This window comes from Delphinus delphis, chromosome 1 (genome assembly GCF_949987515.2).
Source record: "Delphinus delphis chromosome 1, mDelDel1.2, whole genome shotgun sequence".
NCBI classification, from domain to species: domain Eukaryota; kingdom Metazoa; phylum Chordata; class Mammalia; order Artiodactyla; family Delphinidae; genus Delphinus; species Delphinus delphis.
The window spans coordinates 12879956-12898604 of NC_082683.1; the positions used below are offsets into that span (position 1 = coordinate 12879956).

General features: G+C 48.3%; 1 protein-coding gene across 1 annotated transcript in view; it reads left to right on the forward strand.

Annotated features, from left to right (window-relative positions):
* The window catches only part of LOC132433034 (protein-arginine deiminase type-4-like), a 30551-nt gene that overhangs the window by 4234 nt on the left and 7668 nt on the right, over nucleotides 1–18649 (forward strand). Inside the window, 9 exon segments of the mRNA XM_060023828.1 lie at nucleotides 5581–5761; nucleotides 7307–7373; nucleotides 8913–8980; nucleotides 10441–10555; nucleotides 11990–12115; nucleotides 13605–13764; nucleotides 14425–14536; nucleotides 16431–16538; nucleotides 17947–18037. Coding sequence (XP_059879811.1) covers nucleotides 5581–5761; nucleotides 7307–7373; nucleotides 8913–8980; nucleotides 10441–10555; nucleotides 11990–12115; nucleotides 13605–13764; nucleotides 14425–14536; nucleotides 16431–16538; nucleotides 17947–18037 — 1028 coding nt within the window.

Below are 18649 nucleotides of genomic sequence, written 5' to 3' on the forward strand. Positions count from 1 at the left end.
TGTGGGCCTCTCCATAGCTCACAGCATGGCAGCTGGCTTCATCAAGGTGAGCAAAGGTGAGAGAGAGAGAGAGAGAGAGAGGAGAGAGAAAGAGGTGGGGGAAGAGGTCTTTTGTAACAGCCCATCACTTTTGCCATTTTCCGTTGGTTGAAAGGAAGTCTCTGGGGAGACTTCCTACACTCAGGGGCAGGGAGTTACACAAGGGCATGAACACCAGAGGTGGGGATCATTGGAGACATCTCAGAAGCCTGCCTGCCACGTACTTTTCCCGTATTTCCCTAATTCTCTATAAGGAATACCTACAGCTTTTGAAATGGAGACAAAGAACTTTATTACAAAAACAAAAATGAAAAGTGTAATCATAAAATCCACGTCTTGTGACATTGTGGAGTGAGGGTGGCCTCTCTCAGTTGTTTCCACTATGGTTTGAATCTGCCCCAATTTACCAGCCCTTCTGTCTGTGAGGATTTCACTGTCTGTGGGTCATTCACTGTCGCAGAAAGGGCTGCTCTGAACATCCTTCAACGTGTCTCCTGGTGTACGTGTGCAAAAGATTCTCCAAGAGTGGAATTGCTGGGTTTGGGGTGGGCTAATGTTTGACTTTACAAGGTAACAGCAAGTTCTTTTACAAAGTGCTTAACTTGACACTCCCATGAGCGGTGTGTTAAAGTTGCTGTTGAACCATATAGTCTACGATGTTGTTTTTTACCAATCAAATAGGTGGAAAACCCTGTCTCAAGGCTTTAATATTTCATTTCCTTACTTATTAGTGAGGTGGAGCTCCTCTTTAGATGTTTATCATCCACTTGGGTTTCAATTTCTGTGAAGGCCTGTTTGCATCTTTTGCCCTGGGCTTTTTTTTTCTACTGAGTTGTTTGTCTTTTTCATGTGGAGTAGCCTAGGCTCTTTAAATATTACGGATGCCAAGGCTTGGTAGGTTTTATGCTGTGAATATCTTCTTCTCAGATTATGCTTGCTTTTTCACTGTAGAGAGTCTTTTGATGAACAGAAGTTATTTATTTTCATCTAGTTGAATTTATCAATCTTTTCTTTCTTGTTTATGGATTTTGTGTCTTATTTAATTACGGGCATTAAGATGTCTCCAACAACTTTTGAAAGATACAAATGCTCATTCATGATAAAAAGTCTCAGTAAACTAAGCATAGAGGAGATCTTCAACTTGATAAAGAACATCTACAAGGGCTTCCCTGGTGGCGCAGTGGTTGAGAGTCCTCCTGCCGATGCAGGGGACACAGGTTCGTGCCCCGGTCCGGGAAGATCACACATGCCGTGGAGCGGCTGGGCCCGTGAGCCATGGCCGCTGAGCCTGCGCGTCCGGAGCCTGTGCTCCGCAACGGGAGAGGCCACAGCAGTGAGAGGCCCGTGTACCACAAAAAAAAAAAAAAAAAAAAAAAGAATATCCACAAAAGACTTACAGCTCACATCACACTTAATGGTGAGAAGCTTGAAATTTTCCACTAAAGTCAAGAACAAGGCAAATGTGTTCCCTCTCCCCACTGTTTTTCAACACAATATGGAAAGTCCTAGCTAATGGTTAAGACTAGAAAAGGAAATAAAAGGGATACCAACTGAGAAGAAATAAACTTTTTTTGTTCACCTATGACATGATGATCTATGTAGAAAAACTCAAAGAACTGACAAAAAAACTTCTGGAACTAATAAGCAACTATAACAATGTTGCAGGACACAGTCAATTGCTTTCCTGTATACCAACAATGAACAAATGGAATTTGGAATTAAAAACACAATGCCATTTACATTTGACCCCTCCCAAATTAAATGCTTAGGTATAAATCTAACAAAATATGTATAAAGTCTGTACAAGAAAAACTTCAAAACTCTGATGAAAGATATTAAAGAAGAAGTAAAAAAATGGAGAGCTATTTCATGTTCATGGGTAGGAAAACTCAATATTGTCAGTTCTTCCCAACTTGACCTGTAGATTCAGGGCAATCCCAATCAAAATCCCATCAAGTTATTTTGTGGATATCAACAAACTGATTCTAAAGTTTATATGGAGACACAAAACAAAGAAAACAAACAAAACAAACAAAAAACCCCAGAATAGCCAACAGAATATTGAAGAAGAACAAAGTTGGAGGACCGACACTACCTGACTTCAAGACTTACTGTAAAGTAAATCAACTATACCCGAATAAAAATTATTTTTAGAAAAAGACTTAACTGTAAAGCTACGGTAATCAAGACAATGTGGTATTAGCAAAGGAATAGACAAATGAAACATGGAATAGAATAGAGACCAGAAACCGTGCATAGATATAGCCAACTCATCTTTAGATGCGGCACAGAGGATTTTTATGTCAGTGAAACTACTTGATATGGTACTATAATGGTGGCTATATGTCATTACACATTTGTCCAAATCCACAGAATGTAAAACACCAAGAGGGAACCCTAATGTTAGACTGTGGACTTTGGGTGATAATTATGTGTCAATGTAGGGTCATCAATTCTAATGAATGTACCACTCTGGGGGAAGAGGTTGATAATAGGGGAGGCTATACAGCAGTTGGGGCAGGAGATATATGGAAATCTCTGTAACTTCCTCTCAATTTTGCTGTGAACCTAAAACTTCTCTAGAAAATGAGCTATTTTTTTAAAAAAAAGATGCAAAATTCTGTCTTTCTTAAGTCTTTAGTATATGATGTGAGGATGGGATCAATTTAATTATTTATTCAATGTATTCATTTTCCATATGGATAAGCAATTGTCCCAGCACCATTTATTACACAATCTTCACTTTCTCCAGTTATTTGCAAGACCACCTCTGTCATAGATCAAGGAGAATCTCTCTTAAGTTGCATCTGTCATTTTCTTTACCTAAGCCATTACAATGCAATCCATGACTTTACAGTAAGTCATACGTGGTAGAGCAAGTCCCTCACCTTTTGCTTCTTTTTCTTACAAGGTACTTTGACTATCTTAGCCCCTTGGTTTTCCAAGTAAACCTTGGAATCAACTTGTCAAGTTCAAGTAAAACCCTGGAATTTCTCTGACCATATGAATCTATTTGGAGAGAATTCATACCATGATGATATTAAGCCTTCCTAACCATGTTCATGGTATTTCTTTCTTCTAATTTGGGTCTTCTCTAATGGATTTCAATAAGGTTTGATCATTTTTCTCCATAAAAACCTTACACATCTTTTGTTAGGTTTATCCTAGGTGTTTTACAGTATTTCTTCCTAATGTAAATTATATGCTAATAGTGTGGTTTTTGCCTAAAAATTAATTTTGTCTGATATTAATATATCCATCCCAGCTCTCTCCTGACTAATATTGGCTTCATGTATCTTTTTTCCTTTTTTTTTTAAAACTTCATCTTTCCTGGATCCTTGTATTTTAGGTTCACGTCTTATAAATAGCATGGAGCTGGATTTTATTTCTTTATCTAGTCCCAAACTCTCTTTTAACTAGTAACATTATTTATATTTATTTTGATCATTTATATATTTGAGTTTGCTTTTACCATTTGCTTTTTAGTTTTTGGTTGTCTATTTTTTTCTATGTTGCCTTTTTCTCTGTAATCGCCGTTTTGAATGGAATTATCCATTCTTTTAAAAAATTATTGCATTTTCTCCATGTACAGAAATTTATAAACTCCATTTCTATTCTTTTGGTGAATACTTTTACATTTCTAGAATTCAACACTATCTTAATTCTCTCTTCAGTTGAAGACCTCATACCACTTTAACTCTCATTACCTCTCCCAGTTTACATTCTGCTCTTTTTTTTAATCTCACAATTTTGATATTTTTATAAACTTTTTTTTATACAGACAATATTTTTTAGATTTACCAAAATATTTACCATGTTATTTGTTCACCATTTTTATTGAATCCAGATGATTCTGACATTAGGTATCTTCTTCTTAAAGAATGTCTTTAGAAGTTGCTTTAGTGAAAGTGTGTTGGTTTTAAAACATCAGTTTTTCTTCATCTGAAAATGTTTTTATTAAAATATAATTTTTTATGTACACAAGTCTACGTTAATAGTTATGTTTTCAAGATACTTTGAAGAAAAAAAAAAAGATGAAGAAAAAAAAAAAAGATACTTTGAAGATATTACTCAACTCTCTTCTGGATTTCATTACTGCTGTTGTGAAGTCTACTTTCAATCTATTGATAATTATTATTCTTTTATAGGTGACCTGACTTTTCTTCTTTCTGGATACCTTTAAGATCTGTTTGTCTTTGGTATTCTTTTTTTTTTTTTTTTTATGCGGTACGCGGGCCTCTCACTGCTGTGGCCTCTCCCGTTGCGGAGCACAGGCTCCGGACGCGCAGGCTCAGCGGGCATGGCTCACGGGCCTAGCCGCTCCGCGGCATGTGGGATCCTCCCAGACCGGGGCACGAACCCGTGTCTCCTGCATCGGCAGGCGGACTCTCAACCACTGCGCCACCAGGGAAGCCCCATGTCTTTGGTATTCTTAACCACAGTGAGATGTGTGTGTGTCTGTGTGTGTGTGTCTGTGTGTGTGTATGTGTCTGTGTGTGTATGTGTGTGTGTCTGTGTGTGTATGTGTCTGTGTGTGTGTCTGTGTGTATGTGTCTCTGTGTGTATGTGTGTGTGTCTGTGTGTGTATGTGTATGTGTGTGTCTGTATGTGTGAGTATGTGTCTGTGTGTGTCTGTGTGTGTGTCTGTGTGTGTATGTGTGAGTATGTGTGTGTGTATGTGTCTGTGTCTGTGTGTGTGTCTGTGTGTGTATGTGTCTGTGTGTGTGTATGTGTGTGTGCCTGTGTGTGTCTGTGTGTGTGTCTGTGTGTGTATGTGTGTGTGTATGCAGAGAAGGGAATTCTTGGCAATTTCCCTTACTTTTCACATCTCAGCAATGCTTTGAAAAGTATATTCTAGGGCTTCCCTCGTGGCGCAGTGGTTGAGAATCCGCCTGCCGATGCAGGGGACACGGGTTCGAGCCCTGGTCTGGGAGGATCCCACATGCCGCGGAGCAACTAGGCCCGTGAGCCACACCTACTGAGCCTGCGCATCTGGAGCCTGTGCTCCCCAACGAGAGGCCACGATAGTGAGAGGCCCGCGCACCGCAATGAAGAGTGGACCCCGCTTGTCGCAACTAGAGAAAGCCCTCGCACGGAAACGAAGACCCAACACAGCCAAAAATAAATAAATAAATAAATACAAAAGTATATTCTAACCATGATCCAGTTGTTTTGTAAGGGAAGGTCCTTCAGAGTACTGAGTACTGTTTGTACTGTTCGTGTGATTCTTCATATATGCACAACACTGTGTGTGCGTGTCTGTGTAATATAAGCCTCGGGTACACACATCACTCTATGCATACATCTGTGTGTGTGTGGCTTTTCCTAGTTCAAACGTAACCTCTCCAGGGCAGGGGATTTTCTTCCTGTTTCTCACTACCTCCTGACAACCTACCAGTACTTACTCCCATGGTCAGGGTCAGTCTGGCTGCCTTCTGGTGTCCACACTGGTGGGGAAAGGAAGAACAGTGGGGAGAGCAGTAGTGGGCCAGGCACTGCCTCACCGTGTCCCCCTGTCCTCCCCATCTGTCTCTTCCACAGCTCTGCCCCCAAGGACTGCACATCCTTTAGCATCAGTGCTTCCCCAGGAGTGGTCATAGATGTTGCCCACCACCCTCCAGCCAAGAAGAATCTCACAGGTTCCTCCAAGTGGCCCCTGGACCCTGGGCTGGAGGTGAGCCTGAAGATGAGAGCTGCCAGCGATAGCACAGGTGACCGGAAGGTGAGTGTGGCAGCCGTGGGCTGGGATGTGTAGGAGGAGGTCAGCAGGTCATAACAGGTCAGCCACTCAGTCGACCCAGAACCCCATCCCTCTGCAGGCTCTGGGGAGAATCAGTTCTTTGTCTCTCCCAGCTTCTGGTGGCAGCTGGTATTCCTAGACTTGTGGCCACGTCGCTCCAATCTCTGCCTCCGTGGTCCATTACTTCCTCCTCAACCTGTCAAATCTCCCTCTGCCTCACTCTTATAAGGACACTTGTCATTGGATTTAAGACCTGTCTGGACAATACAGGATGATCTCATTTCAAGATCCTTGATTACATCTGCAAAGATCTTTTTTTTCCAAATAGGGTCACATTCACAGGATCCAGGGATTAGGTCGTGGACGTATCTTTTGGGGAATCACCATTCAACCCGCTGTAGCCGCATTGACTATAGATGGACTCAACAGGACCCTCCAGGATTCCCACAGGGATCTGGGACAACAACCTCTTGTTCCCAGCAGGACAGGCCAAGCAGGATACTTCCTGGGGCAGAGTTGTTGCCTGCTGTAAGAATACAGACCTTGGGCATCAAAGCCGGTCAGCAAGGGTGCAATCAGAGGAAGCTTCCTGGGAGAAGTGGCAAGCTGATGGATGGTATCAATGACCTGCTTAAAAGAGGAAAAGAGAAGCGAGAGCTCTACACAGGGGATGTGGCCTGTGTGCACACTCTGGATAAGAGAGGGTGAGATGTGTGTTGGGGAAGCTGAGGAAGCGCTGTATGGAAAGAAAGGAAGGTAGAAGGGAAGGTGAGGGAGAGAGGGAGCCAGTATTAAAGAGTTTGGCATCAGAGACCTCATTTTCTTAGGACAACAGGAAGCCAATGACAACCTTTCATCCATGAGTAACAAGACCACATATGTATGTTAGAAAGACCCACTGGCTGCAGTGTAGTGAGTCAGTTACATCTAGGCAGCAGACTGGGGGCAGGGCAACCAGTCAGGAGGCTGATGCTGTGGTCTAGATGCAAAGTGACAGTGGGTGTGACACTTCCCTGGATTCCCACTATCTGCAGTACAGGTCGAGACACCTCAGTGCGACCCTCAGGAGCTCCCCTTCTTCTGGTGGCAGCTCTTTGGTTTTGCTTTGGGGAACTCCCCTCCGTCATCTTGCTTAGAAGTGTGGTTCCTGACACTCTGCCCTCCTCTGGCCAGGCGGGGCCAATCAGATGGGTTCTTCCTGGATTTTTAACCTTGGGCAGTGGGAGTTGGTGTTGCCACTCTCCCTCCAATGCCTCTTCCACCACATCCCCATCTGCTGAACTCCTGACACCATGCAGGCAGAGGAAGCCGCTGCCTCCCTGGTCTCCCAAAGGACCCTCTTCTGTACATCATAGTCACCTGAGTGTTTTGCTCCCCTTCCGCTCCCACCAGCTGGGGTGTTCCTAACAGGCTGGGAGCCTGATCCTTGTCTCCTCAGCACCCTGCTCTGAGCTGGAACATAGCAGGCCAGTTAGTGTTTGTTGAATGACTAAGGGAAATCATCAGTGGTTGGCTTCTGTCCTATAGGTTCAGATTTCATACTATGGACCCGAGACCACTCCAGCTGAAGCCCTGCTCTACATCACCGGGGTCGGTAAGTGACGCCAGGGACCTTGGAGCACCACCCCTCTCCCTCCACACACACACCCATGCAAGGCATCTCTCCAGGAGAAACTACACCCTGAAGCTTACTTTAGACTGAGCAGAGAAAAGGATAATTTCTAACCAGTCATGCATCTGGTAGTTCATAAGTATTCCTTCCCCAGTCAGTGAACCCAGAATGGAGCTGGGGAGAGAGGGCGTTTGCAGGAAGCTTCAATTACGTCTCAATATTTTATTTCTCAGCTTAGGAAGTGGTACGTGGATTTTCAACATACGCATCTCTATACCTTTTTGAAACCTCAAATATTTATGAGAAAAAATAGATGATGAGACTGTTTTATGCAATAATATAGACGAGTGTTCCCCAAATTCTATTATTTACATCCCATCTTCACCATTTTTGCCACATCAGTGATCTGCTTGTACTCGTATTTATTTATTCTTCTTCTTTAAATGAAGTACATTTTTAACTTGACCTCATCTGGGACAATAGTATCATAATATTATTATTACTATTTAAACATACATTAAATATATGAACAGCATGTGAAAGCTCCAGGTTTCTTTTCATTAATGAATTTCATTCATTTATTTCATTAATACACATTTTCATAATAATTATTATTATTGTTGATGTTATTATTATATAGCACTTACTCTATGCCAGGCAGGGTGCCAAGACTTTACATTTAAACCTTACAACAATCCAATGAAATTGGCACTATCATTACCACATTTTACAGATGAAGAAACTGAGGTACAAGAGGTAAAGGGACTTGCCCAAGATTCCACAGCTGGTTAGCAAAGGAGCCAGGAAGTTCTGGCCACCAAGCCCTATGCTCTATGGCCCAACATCAATACATGGCTATGGATATGTTTAAAATGTCCTCTAGGTCAATCTCGTTCTGTGAGCTCACGGGGTTGCTACACAATGTCATTGGAACGACCATATAGTCGTGCGCTCTGATGAGAGGGGAAGGATTCAGAAGCAAACATATGCTTTCTCAGCCATGCCATTTGGACAGAGCAGGGTATGTTTGGGGCTGTGGCTTGTCCCCAGTGCAGTCACGGTACACAGAACGAAGAGCCAGGTGGGGTAGGAATAACCACTGTGTCCCCTACCCCAAAGTCACTGGGGCTGGAGTTGGGGCCAGAGGCCTTTGAGAGCCTGGCAAGGTGTCCGTGCAGGGGCTTCGTACCATACATCCATTGGGGTGGCCGAGAACTCTTTCTGAGACCCCTGGGGATGGCCAGACATGCAGGGTCTGGTTGGCATCACAGCTGTGGCAGGTCCTCCATGAGAGCAGAATGTGTGTGGTTAGAAGCCCCGGCTCTGTTGTCAGAATTGCAGCCAGACTTCTTCTTGGGAGACATGGGGGTGTCTTAGAACCTGTGTCTCCTCTGAACCAGTGAGAAAGAAGCCTTTGCGCAGATAGGTCTCCTGGGGAAAGGATTGTCCATCTGGGACCAGACTGAGTGCTCCCACCTTGCACCCTCACTATCCCTCTCCTCTTACTCCCCGGGATTTCAGAAATCTCCTTGAGCGCGGACTTCACTCGCACTGGCAAAATGAAGTCCACCGGAGGCAGGAAGGACCAGGTATGGCTCGACCTTGTCCGGCGCCCCAAATGCTCCCGTAACTCCACTGGCTTCTCCTAGCGCGGCCCCTGGTGGTGATGAGGTGAACAGCGGTCTGTCTCACGTATCCATGTTAATAGTAAACGAAACAAATTTAAGAAGAACAGGAAAAAAAAGAAAATTAAAATCACGAATACCATTACCGTTTTGGTTTACATAGGTCCCATCTATTCTACAAAACTAGATTTTCATGATTGTGGGTTCAGAGAATGTGTTGTCCCACAAACTGGAAACTAGACTCACCCAGTTCATGCACAGCAGAGAGAAAATTTGCAGGCAGGTCTCAACTCTGGCTCAAAAATTCCCTATACTATGGGGAATTCCATGGCGGTCCAATGGTTAGGACTCCACACTTTCACTGCAGGGGGCACGGGTTCGATTCCTGGTCAGGGAAATACGATCCCGCAAGCGCAAAGCGCAGCCAAAAAAAAAAAAATCCCCTATACTAGACTTTAGCTACTGGTGGGAGAGGTTCACATGAGGTGAATAATAAAGAAAAGAGGCAGGGGATAGAGGAGGGAAGGAGCCAGGTGGGGAGAGGGAATGTATGTTGCAGAAATATAGGGTGATGTCGTACGCAGGTGATGAATCGCCTTAACTGGGGTCCATGGATAAACCTCAGGGTGTCCCTGAAACCCCAAAGCTGCCTGCACATTTTTGTGCTGGTGTGCACTGTATTTTATTTATTTATCATTTTGGCCACACCGCATGGCTTGCCGGATAGTATTTCCCCAGCCAGGGATCGAACCCGTGCCCCCTGCAGTGAAAGCACCGAGTCCTAACTGGACCACCAGGGAATTCTCCATATGCTGGTGTGCACTTTAAGATGATATGACCTGTCAAAAATTAATATCCTTTTGTGGGGTCAGTCAAAAGTGGGGGGAAGAATTACAGCTCTGGGAGTGGGATTCATCCTTGGGTCCCTCCCAAAACACAGTCATTCCCCGGGGGAGAATGCTCTCCTACAAACAGAAGATGTCATCACTATTAGAGTCCTGCTGGGAGGGGCTGCTCAATTTGCTTTCATCTTTGGGCAGACAGTAACCAACTGCTAAGAATAGTGCCCACACTTTGGTGAAGGAGTAATTAAGAGTTTTCAGAAGAGGAGCTATTTAGATTTGAGTCTAGACACAAATATTTAGCGCAGTTTGGTTTGCTAATCCAACAGTTTTTAAAAGCTGTTGAAATCAATTTTACTGTCTTGGACTCCTTTTTTTAAGTGGATGAGTGGAATTTGTTTATGACTTTTGGGGCAGGCAAAAATCCACTCTTGGGACCAAAACATTACCTGATGTGGGAACAAAATGTGTAAATCACAAAAGGCTATCGAGGTGCTAGGGCAAGGTGGCTGGGCTTTCCCAGGAGTTGGAGGGACATACACAGGTTCCTAAGTGTGCCCCATCTCTGCTGGGTGTCCACAGAGGACCTGGACCTGGGGCCCTCATGGGCAGGGCGCCATCCTGCTAGTGAACTGTGACAGAGACAATCCCAAATCTTCCACTGTGGACTGCAAGGATGACCAGCTTGACAGCAAAGGTAAAGACCCCCCAAGAACCAATGGGAATAGAGCATTGCCTTTTTGTGAAGCCTTTTGTCCTGAGCCTTGTAACAGCCCTCAGAAACCAGGGTTATTGGAAGCATGTTCTTTTTAGCATGAATGTTATGCAGGTGAAGGAATGGACAGGGGTCCTGAGAGGGCAAGTAACCTGCCCAAGGTCACACAGCAGCCAGGGAAGAGCTGGGAGCAACGCTCAGTCTCCCAATGCCTCCTCCAGGGCTCAATTTCCATCCCCAGCCCGTTAACCAACCCAAACTTCTGCTCTTGGGTCAAACCTGGGGCCCAAAATAATTCAAAATGAAAGCCTGACTAGAGCCCCAAATTCATGCCAGAGCAGCCCTGAGCCCCTGCCATAGGCTGGGCACTGCTCGGACCAGTTCAGAATTCTTAACTCATTTGATCCTTCAGCTCAAGTTTCAGAAGTATGTATGGTCCTCACCCCCACTTTACAGATGGAAAAACTGAGGTATGGGGAAGTTAAGCAATTTGCTCTGGGTCACACAGCTAGTAAGTCACAGGCTCAGGATTTGAACCCAGGCATCCCAACACCAGGGCAGGTTTAGGGGCACAAGTTGGGCGCAGGGTCCCTGCTGGCACACCTCTGAGGCATGGCCAGGGTGGAAGACCTGCACTGGAGGAGGGCGCCGAGGGGGGCAGGATTATTTGGCCAGGGCAGCAGCTGCCGCCTTCCTGGGGAGTTGCTAGAATGGCCTAGAAATGGATGCATTTTAAAGTCGCGTGGAGTTGGCCTGGCCTGATGCCAGGGAGCAGCCTCTACACGCTGCCTGGCACACAGTAGTAACCAAACAGCCCGGGCGCTATAATACGCACTTTACACATATGACTGCACCCTTCCCTCCGTGTGGGCTCTGCGCTCAGCCCTGTGTATTTACGAGGAAGCAGAGGGACGGAGAGCTGCAATACCTCCCCAAGCCCACAGACATCCAGGGTTCAAACCCCGCCCACTCCAGTGCCCTTGACCACGTGACTCTTGTCCAGCCTCTGACTCTCGTCCATCTTCAATCTCCCCAAGCCTTTGCCGGCCACTATTCAGGTTGGCTCACTTCCCACGCAGGCCCCGGGGAGAAACCTTTCCACTCATTCACCCCACAAATAATTATTGAGCACCTGCCTTGTGCTAGGCATTGCTCTAGATGCTTCTCGGAGCTGGGAACAGAGCAACAAACAAGATAAATGTGATTTCCGCTTTGGCCAGCTTACATCCTAAGTTCATCCTAGTGGGAGAGGACCAAAACCTTGAATTCCTTTAATTCTAAAATGAAAAATATTGTTTAAATACTGGAAAGAGCATAAGGAAAATAAAGCAGGTGACGTGATGAAGGGTAGTCTTGGGTGGGGGGGCGTAGTAGTCTCAGGGGCCTGCGTCTCAGGCCATGTCCTTCTCATTCCAGACCTGAAGGACATGTCCTTGGTGACCCTGAGCACGAAGACCCCCAGGGACTTTAGCAAGCACCAGCTGGTGCTCCATGTGGCCAAGTCTGAGATGGATAAAGTCAGGTGTTTCGAGCCAATGGTGAGTCGCCCTTGGCCGTCACCTTGGTGTTCCCTTCCCATCCCAGCCAATGGGACTCAGCCCCTTCACACACACTTCATTGAATAATTCCCGAGCACCTACCCTGTGCCAGGTTCTAAGAACTGAGGATGCAGCAGTAAGCACGATGGACATCTCTGCCCACTGCCTTGTAGAAAGGGCACAGACAAAATGCAGCAAACAAGGTGATGTCCGGTGCTGGGTGAGCACTGAGAAAGAAAGGACCTCCCTCCCAAGGACTGTTGTAGCTGTTCTTTGTGTGTCTGTCTCTGTCTCACACACACACACACACACACACACACACACAGGACTGTTGTTTACAGAGGTTTTTGAATCCAAGCTGACTGCACATCATAACGGTAATAATTTGTTCTCCAACAACCTGGTGATCAGAGACATCAGTAACTTCTCAGCAGCTTGCGAGCACCTGCCACTGAGTGTCGGGCTCGGTTCTAGGCAGAGAACAAAACAAAGTCTCTGCCCTCATGTCACTTTCATCTTAGCGGGTTGAGAGCAATGATATGTAAAATCATTAAGTAAAGTGTCTAGTGCCTCAGACGGCATTAAATGCTACACAGAGGGATGCAACAGCGAAGAGGAAGAGAATGAGGGGTGTGGGGAAGGGGGGCCAGGGAAGGCTTCCCCCAGAAGGTGTCATTGAGCAGACAGAGGTGTGGGAACACCCAGGGGAAGGACACTCCTGGCAGAGGGAACCACAGGTGCAAAGGCCCTGAGGTGGGATGTGCCCATGGGCTTGAGGAATGTAGGGAGGCTGGCTCCGCTGGAGTGCATAATGCAAGGGTTAAGCGGGGGTGGGGGGATGAGGGTGGAGAAGAAAGGCCAGAGGGGAAGGGGCTGGGTCAGGGAGGCAGGAAATGACTGTGGCTTCTAGTCTGTGGGAGGTGGGGGCCCATCTGAGGGCTGTGCAGAGGCGCAACTTGATCTGACTTCCATTCAAACCTCAGCGATTAGACTGACATTGGTTTGGCCACAAACCAACTCCTTGCCTCTATGGAGGTATCACCTCCTCCAGGAAGCCTTCCCTGACCTCCCAGAACTTACTACTATCTGTAATTTTGACTGTCTTTGCTCCTCCCTACTTACCCAGGAGATTGTGCACTCCCTGGGGACCAGGACAGTGACTGTCACCCTGGTCTTTCCAGGTGTCAGCTGAGAGCAGGTGATAGGGAGTGAATGGATGGATGAATGAATGAATGAACTATAACGTATATTGGACTTTCTGCAAAGTTGTGAATGACTCAGGCACCCTCATCGCTCCATTCCTGGACCGCCATCGGGAGGGCGAGGGCGGGGCCTTTAGTCCCTTCCTCCTAAGGGGAGGCTCCTGCCAGATCCCGCTGTGAGGGATCCTTAGGGGGGAGATGCCACGGCCTTGGGAAGGCCTCACACACCAAGAAGACAAGGTCTCAGAAGTAGGGACGCAGACCTGAGCCTCCCCTGCTCTCTCCCAGCAGACAAACAGCCCTCCAGGTACGGGATGATCCTGGGGCCACGGCACCCCTCTCACCCTCTGGAGCTCCAGGGTGGCCATCACAGCACAGACTTCTATGTGGAGGGCCTGGCTTCCCCAGACGCCAGCTTCCCAGGGCTTGTTTCCCTCAATGTCTCCCTGCTGCACATAATAACTGTGATATGTAATAATTTGTCCCCTCAGAGGGCAGCCTGTGAGTCTTCTGCACCGGAAACCCCTGGGCACTCATTTAAAATGCACGTTCTGGGCCAGCCTCTGAACTGCTGGGTCTCGACTCTGGGGACGGGACGGGGCCCAGCTGTGTTTTCACAAGTTGCCGGGGGAGGCTCCTGCAGTCTGAGAGCCCCTGCTAACCATGCGGGGTCACAGGGGGACCTTCCCCTCTCCTCTTCCCATTGCTTTGGGGCAGAAGGGGTGAGAATGTAACCCCATGGTCAGGACGCAGGCTGGAAGCCAGCAAGGCCTGGGTTCGAATCCAGATGGCGTGACCTTGAGCTCTGACCTCCTCATTCTGTCTCCTCCTCGGTGGAAGGCTGCCCACTAGCTCCCCTCCTGGGTTGTTACCAGAGTGTAGCGAGCTATGCTTGCTAAGAGCAGAGACACAGGGTGAGCTGCGGTCTCTGTCCAGGCTCCAGGTGCCTTGGAGCACCCACCGTGCCCCTCCCCTCCTCCATCCAGCCCTGAGGTCCTGCTCCATCCCTAGAGACACCCCAGGGGGTCCAGCTTGCCCCCTCAAGGCCAGCCAAGGCCACTGGCTGCTGAATCAAGGGCACTGAGGAGGTTGTTTTTTCTGTTCTTTTTAGGTTATTTGCAAATGAGGATTTCCTGAAGTCAGTGGCTGCTCTGGCCAAGAAAGCCAGGTGCAGGCTGACGGTCTGTGCCAAGGAGGAGAGCACGAATGACCGGTGGATGCAGGTGCGTGGCCCGGGCACACAGGAGGCGCATCCCTGAGGGTCAAGGGACACGGGGACCTGGGCTCCTAGGGCTCGGCCGAGCACCTGGCTGGTCACCCTTCCTCAGACAGGCGGGGAGTTAGGAGCCTCTGAGGTCCTCACAGACGGAGGGCTCAGGCAAGTGACTCCACTGACATCTACTGTGGACACGTCATGCCCGCCGTGGTCACCAAGATGACCACCTTCCTGCTTGAAAACTCTCAGACAACTTCAGGAAATTGAGGAAATGCTGCAAAGCTCAGGGGGCTGGAGCCCAACCATTCCCCCTAGCAGCCTCCCTCCAAGCCAGCCTTCCCGGGCTCGGCCACCAGGCCAGGCCACACCCCTGCTCCAGCACTTTCCATGGCTCCCATCTCCTCCTTCTCAGCTTGCCTCTCAATCTGGCTGTCCCACACCGGCCACACTGGATCACCATTCCGTCTCTGTGCCAGGCTCCCCCTCCACCCCGTCGTGCCATGAGCCCCCTGAGGGCAGAGAGGGAGTCTCATTCAGCTCAGCACCGAGAACCTGGCATTGGGTGGTGCTAGTGGGCAGTTGGCGGGCTGACCGAGCCTCCGTGCCTCTCCTTCCATGCTGCCCGCCCTGCTCCCACCCCATCCCATAGCCCTGTTCCTTCTCTCCAGCCGCCCTCCCCATTCCCACCCCCACGTCCAAATCAGTCCCGTCCAATCCCAGCTCGAATCCCCTCCGTAAATGTCCTCAATCCTTCCAGCGGGAATTCATTCCTCTTTCTTCTAAACCTCCAAATAATACCCTCTCTTCCTTTCTCATCCTTCCATCTGTGTTAAATCAGGTTGAACCAGAAGAAATGGCTGATATGCCGCCATTTTTTACCTCCAAGAATGGCAATTTCGGATGGTTCAGCTAATAGTGATGTGTCCAAGATCACGCCTGCCTGCTAAAATACAGGCAGGATGTGTACCCCATTCATTTCTGCACCCTCCCCGTCTCTGCCCCATGGGCTCGGCCGGGGCCTCACCTGCCCTCCTTTGGGGCGGAGCTACTGCTGCTCTTTCTCTCTCTCTTTTTTTTTTTTGCGGTACGGGGGGCCTCTCACTCTTGTGGCCTCTCCCGTTGCGGAGCACAGGCTCCAGACGCGCAGGCGGCCATGGCTCACGGGCCCAGCCGCTCCGTGGCACATGGGATCTTCCCAGACCGGGGTACGAACCCGTGTCCCCTGCATCGGCAGGTGGACTCTCAACCACTGCGCCACCAGGAAAGCCCTCTTTCTCTTTTTTTAAAATTAATTTTGACTGGAGTATTGTTGCTTTACAATGTTGTGTTAGTTTCTGCTGTACAGCAAAGTGAATCAGTTACACATATACATATGTCTTCTCTTTCTTAGATTCCCTTCCCTTTTAGGTCACCACGAGCATTGAGTAGAGTTCCCTGTGCTATAAAGTAGGTTCTTTTTAAGAACTCTGGCTTCCCCAGACGCCAGCTTCCCAGGGCTTGTTTCCTCTGACCCGTCCCAACTGAATCAGGAGTCCCTCCTCCGTGTTCCCGAAGACCCCTCACCTCCCTCCCATCACCTCCTAGCACCGGGTGGTGAGTGCCCAGCTCCTGGATCCCCCCTTGAGGACAGGCTCGTACACCATGGGTCTCTGGCATCTGGCCGGGCACTTACCAGGAGCGAGAGTGAAGGGCACGCCATTGATTCCACTACACGTTTGTTCAAATACAGTATAGTAAGCTCTGCTTTCCCGGAGCCCCTCCTCTGGAGTTGAATGTCCCACGTGCATTTGCCCTTGACGGCAAGGGGGAGCGTGTGGATGGTTCCACACCCCCATCCCTGCGCTGGGGGTTGAGACCCAGGCAGTGCACGTAACAGCCTCCCCTGCACTCTCTCTTCACAGGATGAGATGGAGATCGGCTACATCCAAGCCCCACACAAAACGCTGCCCGTGGTCTTTGCCTCCCCAAGGAACAGAGGCCTGAAGGATTTCCCCATCCAATGCATGCTGGTACGTACTAGGCGGGGATGGGCACCAGCGCTGAAACCCTTGCCTTGAGGCCTCCTTCCTCCTTTTCTGTCTCCCACCCCCGCCTGCTGCTGAGCATCCTGCAGGTGTGCGTCCTGCCCAAGCAGCCAGCACACAGGTGGCTGCGGGGCATTTTTGTGATGTGATGAGATCTGGCTCTTCCCTTCCCAGAGCCCTTTCTGGCCATGAGCTCACTTTGTCCTCAGGAAAACCCTGCCGAGGACATTAGTCCTCTCCATAGATGCTCTTGGGACTTCCCTGGCGGTCCAGTGGATTAGACTTCACGCTCCCACTGCAGGGGGCACGGATTCGATCCCTGGTCGGAGAGCTAAGATCCCACATACTGTGCAATGCGGCCAAAAAAAAAAAAAAAAAGATGCTCTTGCTGGAAGGTGAGGGTAGGGCCAGGACCAGAACCTTCCCCAATGTCCAGCTGGAGGCTCTGTCTTTTGGGTGGGAGGCTGGTCTTTGGGGGGCTCCCTCTGGGACATGGGGGTGTTCAGGATCAGAGTGGTCACTTCCTCGGTGTGACTTTGTCAGCCAAGGTCTCTACGTGTGTTTGGGGGGTGGGGCGAGGGTGACATATTAGTGAGTCATGCTTGACTAACCTGGCAGTTTCGGGCAAACTCAGCAAAGAACAATAATAATAATAGTAATAATAATGGTTACATTTAGTGAGCCCGCGTTCTGTGGCATTCAAAGGGCTAAATTCTTACATGAGCGGACTCATTTAATCTAACAACCTCTAAGGTAGATGCTATCACTAGACCCATTTTTTTTTTTTTTGCGGTACACGGGCCTCTCACTGTTGTGGCTTCTCCCGTTGCGGAGCACAGGCTCCGGACGCGCAGGCTCAGCGGCCATGACTCACGGGCCCAGCCGCTCCGCGGCATGTGGGATCTTCCCGGACCGGGGCACGAACCCGTGTCCCCTGCATCGGCAGGCGGACTCTCAACGACTGCGCCACCAGGGAATCCCTAGACCCATTTTATAGATGAAGAAACTGAGGCTCAGAGAGGTGAAGCAGCTTTCCTGAAGTCACACAAAAAGAGAGTGAAGCTAGAATTCAAACTGGGCCATGAGCACCCTGCTTCCTGCTTTCCCAGTAAGACCCCAGGCCTGCGATCTGAGCCTGGACAGCCCCCTAACCTCAGGCACCAGGGAAAACAAAGGAAAGAGTGCGGGGTGCAAGGTTTGCTGTGGTGAATGGCTTTCCAAGGAGCACCCTGTGCCCCAAGGGGAAAGGAAGCAGCCCTGCCCACGCAGGAGGCTTTGAAAAGAAACTTGAGTTTAACTCGCTTGTTCTCCTGTGCTGAGTGGTGACAATGAGGGGATTTAGTTGGGGTCACTGGTGTCTCTCTGCCACAGAATCAGGTTAATCCTGTTTCAGGAGCAGCAGGATGAATTTGCCAGCTGTGCTGAGACTTTGGCCCTTCTCGCTGATTTCAGTCCTATTGTGTTCCATGGCCATGTCTCCAAGAGTGAGGAAGGCTAGGCTCTCTGATGTCACAAGCCAGGTGCCAGGCAGACAGACAGACACCGCAGCACAGGTGTCCTCACCCAACCCACAGACAGCCTCGGAAGAGGGGGGCTGCGACGGTCTCTTAGCCACTCTCGTCTGGGGTATTCAAATCACTCAGGAAAAGAATTGGGATCAAAGTCAAACTCCTCGAAAAGGGAACCCTCTTGCACTGCTGGTGGGAATGTAAATTGATGCAGCCACTGTGGAGAACAGTATGGAGGTTCCTTAAAAAACTACAACTAGAACTACCATACGACCCAGCAATCCCACTACTGGGCATATACCCTGAGAAAACCATAATTCAAAAAGAGTCATGTACCACAATGTTCATTGCAGCTCTATTTACAATAGCCAGGACATGGAAGCAACCTAAGTGTCCATCGACAGATGAATGGATAAAGCAGATGTGGTACATATATACAATGGAATATTACTCAGCCATAAAAAGAAATGAAATTGAGTTATCTGTAGTGAGGTGGATGGACCTAGAGTCTGTCATACAGAGTGAAGTAAGTCAGAAAGAGAAAAACAAATACCGTATGCTAACACATATATATGGAATCTAAAAAAC